Source organism: Nannospalax galili, unplaced genomic scaffold (genome assembly GCF_000622305.1).
Source record: "Nannospalax galili isolate Female #2095 unplaced genomic scaffold, S.galili_v1.0 scaffold632, whole genome shotgun sequence".
In the NCBI taxonomy this organism is placed as follows: Eukaryota; Metazoa; Chordata; class Mammalia; order Rodentia; family Spalacidae; genus Nannospalax; species Nannospalax galili.
Window position 1 is genome coordinate 1,059,959 of NW_008332816.1, and position 9,848 is coordinate 1,069,806.

The 9,848-nt window shown below is 50.0% G+C and overlaps 1 protein-coding gene across 1 annotated transcript; it reads right to left on the bottom strand.

The window, feature by feature from the left end:
• Positions 1–481: 481 nt before the first annotated feature.
• Positions 482–8,884, bottom strand: LOC103729711 (leukocyte immunoglobulin-like receptor subfamily A member 6). Its single transcript, XM_008827780.3, has 13 exons — positions 8,790–8,884; positions 8,322–8,606; positions 7,898–8,197; positions 7,298–7,582; positions 6,856–7,158; positions 6,336–6,632; positions 5,835–6,137; positions 4,532–4,654; positions 4,152–4,227; positions 4,036–4,073; positions 3,774–3,826; positions 1,194–1,349; positions 482–1,117 (listed from the first exon to the last, which is right to left on the bottom strand). The coding sequence occupies exons 1-13, from the start codon at positions 8,794–8,796 to the stop codon at positions 1,007–1,009; spliced, it is 2,337 nt and encodes a 778-aa protein (XP_008826002.2). The 5' UTR covers positions 8,797–8,884; the 3' UTR covers positions 482–1,006.
• Positions 8,885–9,848: the final 964 nt, after the last annotated feature.

Sequence of the window (9,848 nt, forward strand, 5' to 3'; positions counted from 1 at the left end):
TCTAGAATATAGAAAGAATTAAAAAAAAAAAGCACTAAAAAAACCCCAAACCCAATTAAAAACTGGGGCAAGGAACTAAACAGAGAGTTCTCAAAGGATGGAATGCTAATGGCTGAGAAGTTTTAAATGTTCAGTATCTTTAGCAACCAGGAAAATGCAAATTAAAACTACTTTGAGGTTTCATCTTAACCCAGTCAGAATGGCTGACATCCAAAAAACAAATGATGAAAAATATTGGCAAGTATGTGGGGAATTCTCAGTTAACGGGACTACAAACTGGTACAGGCATTATGGAAACAGTGTGGAGGTTTTTTTAAAAAATACTTTATTTATTACTTTTATTTTATGTGTTTGAGTGTATTGCCTGCATGTATGTAAGTGCACTCATGTTGTGCAATGCCCACGGAGGTCAGAAGAGAGCATCAAATTCCCCTGGAACTGGAGTTACAGATGCTTTATAACTGCCATATGGATGCGGGGAATCGAACCCAGGTCCTCTGCAGGAGCCGTCAGTGCTCTTAACCTCTGAGCCATCTCTTCAGTCCCAGTGTGGAGGTTTTTCAAAAAGCTGAAAGTAAGTATCCCACAGGATCCGGCCATATCGTCTTGGGCATATCCCTAACGGACTCTGTCCTACTACAGAGACACCTCCTTATCCATGATCACTGCTGCTCTATTCACAATGGCCAGGAAATGGAAACGACCTAGATGTCCATCAACTGATGAATGAATAAGGAAAGTGTGGTACATTCACACAATAGAAGGTCTGGGACCTTTGTTTGGGTTCCGTCACTTACGGTGATTGTTTGCACTTCCATTCATTGACCTGCAAATTTCATCACTTTGTTTTTCTTAACAGATGAATAATATTCTACTGTGTGGTTGTCAAGATGGGGTCCACCTGGGGTTAGATTGTGTCCCTCAGACACCCCTGAGTCTCCCTCTGTGGGGTGTGGGGCCAGAGTCTTTCTGGGCTGTGAACACTAGGGCAGGGCGCTCCCTGGTCTCAGCTGGGGCTTCCCTGCCTGGGAGGCAGGAGTCTCTTCTGCCCCTCTCTTGGTGTCATGAAGAACAGCTGGGCATAGGTCACATCCTGGGGCTCCTCAGATGCAGCAGCCTGGAGTGGGAGAGGGTGAGAGGGGAGGTAGGTGCTCAGTGTTGGGGCCCTGTTCCCTGAGGTAGGCAGAACTCACCTGAGTGCCCTTCACTCTGTTTTTCTCTGCCTTTCTGTCCTTCAAATCCTGTAATTCCCTTGACATCGCGGAAGGAGAGGTGGCTCCTGACCTCTCAAATCTGGAAGGTTTCACCTGGGCGTACATCTCTTTCGTGGGGTCTTCCTCAGGCGGGCTCTGCAGGAGGGAGAGAGTGAGACAGGCACAGTGTCTCCTGGTTCCCCTGGAGAGCTTCAGCAAGATTTCCACAGAGTGAACAGAATGATCCTTTGGAAATGCAAGTCATAGTATACTTCCTCATGGGATCTTCAGGGACTTCTGAGGACTTGGTGGTACCTAGTGGTCTCCTTCCTGCATTGCTGACCTCTGATCCTGGCTCTCTGACCCTCACTCCATTGGCTACAGTCAAAACCCCATCTATATGATAAGCCACATCTCTAACTCAGTTTGCTTGTCCCCACTGTCCCCTGCCTGCAGGTGCTGGTCCATTAGATGCCTGTGTGGGTCTCTGCACCCAGACTTACCCTCAGAACATGCCTGTCCGGGTCCCCTTTGTAATTCATACTGGCCCACTCTGCCCCATGCTCCACCCACGTTGTTTCATTTCTCTCAAACACTTTGCCAGGTTTCACTCTGCGTTTTACCACGCTGTCTCTCACACTTCAGGTTGTCCCCAGTGTGTGAGGAGCTCTGCTGCCTGCTGTATCTGAAGCCCCTACACGGAACTTGGTTAAGAGGGAGCCCAGGGTCTAGGGAGATGGTTCAATCAGTAAAGTCATTGCTATGCAAGTATGAGGACTTGAGTTCATCCCTGGCACCCACATAAGAAAAAAAAACTAATCAATCCTGCTCTTGGTTACCCACCAGAACTTGATGGTAAGATCCTATTGATGAAGATACTACATCCAAGAACTTAGAGCAAACAAGGAGAAATCAAGTTGGTTTTAACTTCAGAACCTCATCTCTACTGGCTAGGGTTCATAGTGCTAGAAGGTGCTCTTGCATGTTATTGAAAAGAAAAATAATCATCAGCCTTACCCAGCAGTGAAACATGTGAACAACAGCTGGCCTGGCAAGATATGCTCACAAGTGCAATAGTATAAGAGTAACCAACCACTCTCCAGTTGGATTTAATCAGTTTCGTAGGATGGAGCCCATACCTGACATTGATATAAGGCTTAGGAACCTCAGGATAGACAGGTCACAAGACATAGGAGAGAGCCTAACATTAGTTTTCTACTAAATAATTTTCATATTAAAGTGACTCATAAAGACTTATTGTTACACCCATGGATTACTGAATCTTTCAGAGAAGTTTCCTTGTGCTGCAGATGGTGATTAGCACAGAAACCCATGCCTGGCCAATGAGCAGTGAACAGGAGGCTGTAGAGTGTTTATCCCTGAATAGGACTCCTGTATCAAGCTTCTGCCTCCCAAGGCTCAGGGATCATTGTGGAAGAGGATGTGGACAGATTGTAAGGGCCAGAGGTTTCAAATGACCACAAGGAAACAGAATTTTCCGGACAGCTTGTCAGTTATGCATATGAACTCACAGCAATGGTGACAGTATACATAAGTTCCATGCAGACTCAGCTTGGACAAAATCTCAGCAGAGACATGGGGAAGTGGATAAGAAACCACAACCCCACCTAAGGAAAATCTGGCAACAGATGGTATCTGGGAGGGGGAGAGAAAGTCCCTTTTAAGGGTGGACTCTTGATAGGTTAATTAGGTTCCAGTGGATTGACCTACACTAAAGGACATTTGGAGACACAAATTAGACTCTCTCTCTCTCTCTCTCTCTCTCTCTCTCTCTATATATATATATATATATATGTGTGTGTGTGTGTGTGTGTGTGTGTGTTTGTGTGTGTGTATGTAGCAGAGGAGGGATCTAAGTACCATCAAATTATATTGTATAAAAATCTCAAAATTTCAATAACTTTTAAAAAAAATGCTGGGCAAGATGGAACATGCCTGTGATCCCAGCACTGGGAAAGTGGAGATGGGAGGAGCCTTGGAGCGTTCTGATCAGCCGGTCTAGCTGAACTGGTGAGCTCCGGGTTCAGTGAGAGACTGTGCCTCATCAAGTAAGGTCGACAGAAATTGAGGAAGTCATTAAAAGTTGACCTGCAGTTCCACATGCATGCACACATATGTGGACATGCACCAACACCTACATAAACATACTCGCAGAAAAATGAAAGAAAAGGAGGGAGCTCCCTGTGGGTGGCTGGGTGAACGAGAGGAAGGGGCTCAGGCACATGGCATCTCACTTATTCGTGTTTAGATTGTTTTTTTTCCCAGTGCCTCACACATCCCAGGGAGTCACTCTGCCTCTGAGCTATAACCTCAGTCCCTCATGTGTCCTTTTGAGATCTGGAACATGCTAACAGCCACACAGATGCTGAGGAGCCAGAAAATGGACAGAAAGGAGAGGCCACAGGGTCATAGGCCAGTAACAAAGGGATGGAGTCGGAGCATGCAGGACACAGGTGTTTCCAGAAGCAGGTATCAACTGTAGATGCTGCTGAAGGTTGAAAGGTGGGATGACAGAGGTTGCTCTCTTGAGTAAACTGGGCCCTAAGACAGAGGTCTCACCTGAGTGTCCAGCTCCATGCTGTCCATAGGCTGTGTGTTCTTCACAGAAGCATCTGCAAGGTCAATACAAGGGGGTCATCTCCTGTCCAGAGTACCTGGGATTGTTCCATCCCTCAGAGCCTTGACCTGTCCCATTTGGGAGCAGAGAACCGGGGAGTGTGATGATGACCCTAGATTTATAGTGTTGGGTTCAGTCCCACCGAATGCTCATATCACACCCTCCCCTCCACCCCTGTGATCCCTCCCCAGAGCCCTCTCTTACACAGGACTTCTTCTTGGATGGCTGTAGCTGGGTTGGAGCTGGGGAGAAAATGGGGTGTCAGTTGACAGTGAGGGGCATCGGGCAGGTGGGATTCTAGGTCCTTGGACATGAGATACCTTTTCTGAAGACCTCTGTCCCTGGGCACTGGCTTTGCAGCTCCTGCAGGAGGTTGCAAGTCCAACTCTCTTTGACCTACTTGAGAGGAAGGAGTCTCAGCCAAGAGTTGGGAAGCCCCTCCCCCAGGCACCATCAGGGAAGGAAGGGAACATTACACTTGGTACAAATGTTGCAGGAGATGTAAACGATCACAGAACACCTAACATTTACTCAGGGATTGAGATCACCTGTTTCTGATCTGAGATTCTGCAGAAGTGTTTCTAAGCTGACATGCCCCAGTCTGGCTGGTTTCCCTGCGGCTTGCGCCCTGAGCTTCTACTTGGATGGCACACAGGGAGCCCACCACCTCCTGGGCCCAGGTCACTCACACTCTACTCACCTGTTTTCCTGTGTCTGTTCTGATGCCTTTGTCTGAGGAGGAGGAGGAGCAGGAGGAGGAGGAGGAGCAGCAGGAGGAAGACCACTGAGACAGCAATTGGAACCTTCTGGTAACTTTTCAGACCTGGAGCACAGGTGACATCATGAATGAAGGATGCTGCTTTCTTCAGCACCTGCTGTGTGTTAGGACAAGCTGGGTCTTTGTCTGATGACCCCGCAGTCATCTAACACATGATGCCTCCCTGCCATGCAGACAGATCTCGTGTCTCAGGTCACAGGGCTGGAAGTGGCGAGCTGGGGTTGATCTAAGAGAATCTGACCTCCAGCTTTGACCGATCTGTCAGAGCCGAGCCCCACAAGCTGGAGCAAAGCAGCCTGAATTCCTGCCATGGCCCTGTGCCCTGTCCCTGCACAACGACAGCATCATCATGAGACTGCAGAAATGGGTCCTGGTGGCCTCCTCTGCCAGGTGAGGTTACGATCAATAATGAAAATTAAAAATCTGACCCAAGCTTTTCTCCTTCATATCTGGAGAAGCCGAGGCACAAACAGAGCAACTTGTCCAAGTCAGTGTCCCTAGAAGAGGATGCCCCCACCCCATAACTAGCTCTGCATCCTCTGGAACCTTCCTATCAACAGAGTCCTCAGCTAGCTCTCTTGGGGCCTGAATCCGTGGGAGTGCAGGATTGGTTCTTAGGGCCTGATAGGGTAGGATGGGAAGGTGGGGATGCTGGACTCCCTGTTCACTACTTCACCCTAGCTGCTCCTCCCCAGGCTAAGCCCCAATAGCTGTCTGGATGTCCCCTTCTGAAGCCCAGTCTTTAAACCTCTGGTCATCTGGGGACCCCGTTCAGGTCCTTGCTAGATCACCTGGTCCTGGACACAAGCAAAACTGATGTAGGAACCAGGATTTAGATGGACTGAGAGTGATAACCTAGAACAGAGCAGACTCCCTAGGTAGAGGACACTACCCTGCACCAGCTGTTGGGATGGGCCCTGAGGATCTCAGGAAAGCGACAGAAGTGAGATGTGGGAGGCTCTATTTCATCTCACTGATGTATTTCTGCCACGCAGCCTCCCCAGAACTCCACTGTTGCTGACCTGGAACCTTCTAGATTCCAATATAGGAGGTGGACTGTGCATTACTTGAAGAAGCACTGTTAGCTTCTCTGTATTTCTGAGTGGTGAATCCTCATCCAACTGACCCTCCCTAGGGGCCACTCACTCCCATCTCAGCCAAGATCCCTCCCTGGTGGAGGACCCTGAGTCACCCCTTCAGCTCACAGATGTCGGGGTCCTCTCACCTGACACCACAAGCTCCACAGGGGCACTGGGCTGTGACAACAGGTAGGGGGATGAACTTCGAGCACCATAGCACCTGTAGGTGCCCCCGAGGGCCAAGGTCACAGCACCCATGGAGAATTCGGCCTTATACTGTTGATCTTGGAAGTTTGATCTTTGGTGCAGCTGGGGATGGACAGCCCCCTTCTTCAACAGAAGGAAAGAGTCCATCTGGCTCCGTGACTGACACAGCAGGGTCACGTTCTGTCCTGAGGACACTGTGGGGCCTGGGTGCACTGAGAGGGAGGGTGTGACAGGGAGCTGTCCTAGAGAGAAGAGGGATGGGTGAGGGTTGTACTCTTGTATTTGAACCTGTTTCCTTGATTGCCCTTCCCCCACTCTCCTGTCTACCTGTCCATTCCTCCCTGAGTTCCCTACCATAACCATGACCATCAATCCCTGGGTTCCCCTTCCAGGGCCTGTGCAGAGTCTGGGTTTCTGACTTGACCCACTGGATTCCTCACCTGTGATCAGGATGTCCAGAGAGTCACTTGGGGCTGACAACTCAGCAGATAGGTTTTGTGTACCATAGCATCTGTACCGACCCCCACTGGAGCCACTCACTGGGCCCAGGGTGAAATTGGCCTGATACAACCCAGCCTGGGGCTGATGGCCAGAGACCTGGGGGAGATCAGTTTCTCCATCCTTGGACAGAGCAAATCTGTCATAACTGATGTTAGAGCAACACTGGAGGGTCAGGTTCTCTCCAGGGGATAGGACAAGGCCTTGCTGGGTCATCAGGGAAGGCTTACTGGACAGACCTAGAAGGAATATGGGTTAGAGCTGAAGGAGCTGGTTCCTGACATAGATGTCCCCATCTATCCTTCCCTGAATGTGTCACTGCTTCTCCTACTTGGGACTCTGGCTCAGGACCCAAGAGTTCTCCTCAAATACCCTCCCACTTGGGACTCTCCTGGGAGCAGGGCTCATGAAAAAGTTTTCAAGTATCCAAAAATGACCAGGTCAATGATGAGATTTTCTCACCTGAGACATGTATTTCCAGGGGGTCACTGGGCTCTGACCACACCTGTGGGCTATTTTTGTAGTGCCCATAACATCTGAAGGTCCTCCCCTTGCTGGGTATCTCAAGGACCACAAGGAACAGGGCCTGGGACTGTCCAGAGTTTGTATACTGTGTTTTGAGGGGGCTGGCGAACTTCTGATCTTCCCTAGTCAGAATGAACCCTTCATATTCCTGCTGTGAGACACACTGGAGGGTCACATTTCCTCCAGAGGCCACCACAGGGCTGGACAGGGCTGACAGACTGGGTTTGCTATGGTAGACTCCTAGGAGAGAAGGATTCAGCATGTTAAATGAGATCACACAGCACGTTGTCCCCAGGGCTGGGCTGTGGGAGGACACCTTTGAGGGAAGACCTTTTTCCTGAGAGTAGAGCCTTGTCCTGGGACCTCTGAGTGTTCTCACCTGTCACCACCAGCTCCAGGGTGTCACTGCGCTCTGACCAGCCATCTGGACTGTAAGAATAGCAGTGATACTTCCCCACATGGTACTGTGTCATGGACGAGATGGAGAACTTAGCCTTGTTCCTGGGCTCCAGTGGGTTTTGTCTGTTCCAGGGTGCTGAGCTTCCCTCTTTATGCAGAATGTATATTTGGGTCTCCAGGGTCCCCTGACACCAGATGGTCACAGGACTCCCTGAGGTGATCACAGAGTCTGGCTCAGCCCAGATGGTGGGTTTCTGGAGGGTCCCTGCAAAAAGGCAAGATAGAAGGAGGTAGCTCTGTTTGGACAGTGGCACAGCGAAGGTCACACTTGGAAATAACACTTAAGTTGATCCCTGAGCGGCAGAGGGACAGTAGGGCCACATGAAGCCCCGTCTCCCCTGGACTCCCAGGTTTCACTTTCACTGCTGCCTTTGTTCCTTTATCTCGGGCCCCATCGTCTCCTTGTTCACTGTCAGTGTGCACAGAAGCCTTCGCTCCCCTGACCCGTCACACACAGAGGTTCCCTGGGAATCCGTGCTTGACCTAATGCCATTCAGCAGAGTGTCTTGGCCTTCCTCACCTGAGACCAGGAGCTCCAGGGTATTGCTGTGTTCTGACCATATCTGAGGGTACTTTGTATAATAGCTGTAGCACTTGAACCTCCACCTCTCACTGGGGATCACAGGACCCACGTGGAATTGTGCCAGAATCTGTCCAGTGTATTTATCCTGTGCTTTGAGGAAGCGGGAGAAATTGTGACCTTCCCTAGTCAGAACGATGCCATATCTCTGCTGTGAGACACACTGCAGGGTTACGTTTCCTCCGGAGGCCACCACGGGGCTGGGCAGGGCTGATAGACTGGGTTTGTCATCATAGAATCCTAGGAGAGAAGGAGGCAGTATGTTAAAGATCACACAGCACATGGTTTCCTGGGCTGTAAGAAGACACCTTTGAGGAGGACCTTTACCTGAGGGCCTGGGCCAGGAACCCCTGAATGTTCTCACCTGTCACCACCAGCTCCAGGGTATCACTGCGTGGTGACCATCTAGCAGAAGCCCGATAGTAACAGTAGTATTTCCCTGCATGTTGCCATTCAACAGATGGGATGAGGAACTTGGCCTTGTTTCTAGTCTCTGGTGTCTTCTGCATAATCCAGCGATTTGAGAGCCCTTCTTTATAGAGACGGTACTCCTGGCCATCTAAGGTTCCCTCACATAAGATGATCACCTTGGTCCTAGTGGGGACCACAGTCATTGGCTCTGCCCTGAGTATGGGCTTAGAGAGGGTGCCTGCAAGGAAATCAGAGGCTGGGTCCCAGGACGTCCTCCTCAGATTCCAGCTCTCAGAGCAGGGCCAGTCAGGCAGTCCTGGCCTTAGCCACGCATGCTGTTCTCCATGTTCACCCACAGCCCACGAGTGACCCTTTTACCTACTAAGGACATGCAGCCTGGGACAGCTGAGGTCACACTCACCTGCCATCAATGAGTTCCTGGGGCCCAGAAATATTCCTGGAAGAAAGTTCTCTGTGAGAGGTTTGCCCTTGAGGCCTGAGCAGATCCTCCCATCCTAGGTGTCCTGAGATGTCCTTCTGGGCCAGGCCCTGGCTGTGGGGTGGGATCCTCAGACTAGAATTCTCCCTCCCCATCTTCACATCTCACCAAGACAGAACAGGGCTGTGAGGGTGGGAGCCATGGAATCTTCTACCTAGCTACAACCTCGCAGATGGTTGGTCCTCTTGCTAAATGGGCAGACTCACAGAGTGGCTTCTGGTGGTTGTTGGGTCCTCCCTTCCTGTCATGAGGCTGTCACTGAAGCAGCCTCTCAGAAAGGGGAACTCATCTCCCTAGGCACCTGGCTTCAGTTTCCCCAGTGCTGTGACTCGGGTGGGGCTCTAGAGTGTGTAGCTTCATCTCTTTTGTCCTGAGATGGTCATACGTGGAATCCTGGCAATCTCAAAGTCCTGATATTCCTCTCCCAATCTCCTGTGTGTTGGGATTCCAGGCCCATGTCTGACTGTAGTCTCTTCTTACAGAAGTGGTATTTTCCTACAGCCCACCGACATCTGTCCAAACTGTTGTCTTGTCACCAAGGTCCAGGAAACAGTTCCAAATAGACTTGATATCTTTCTAAGCCTGCACCTGTCAAGTGAGAGGGTAGATCAAGGCTGGTGTTCTCCTGTTCTGATGATCCTCCCCACTGAGTCTCCCTCATCCCTTCACCCAGACCATTCACAGAGTACTGGGTCCTCATCGTGGTCAGTCAGTCCCCGGCTCTGGAGATGTTTTGGGAAGTTGTGTGGACTTATACTGGGAAGACATGAACTAATGCCTGTTCATCCCAGATAGAGCACTAATGACAGAAACAAGAGATGATTCTACCCAAGTCCAGCTTGGTGGAGAGGTAAGTTTTATACTTACAGGAGCATGAACAACTTATTGGTAGCTGCATCACTACAGAAAACCATTTCCCCACGCAACTTAAAAAAATTATTTATATTTTAGTGGTGAATGTATTGACTACATGTATGTAAG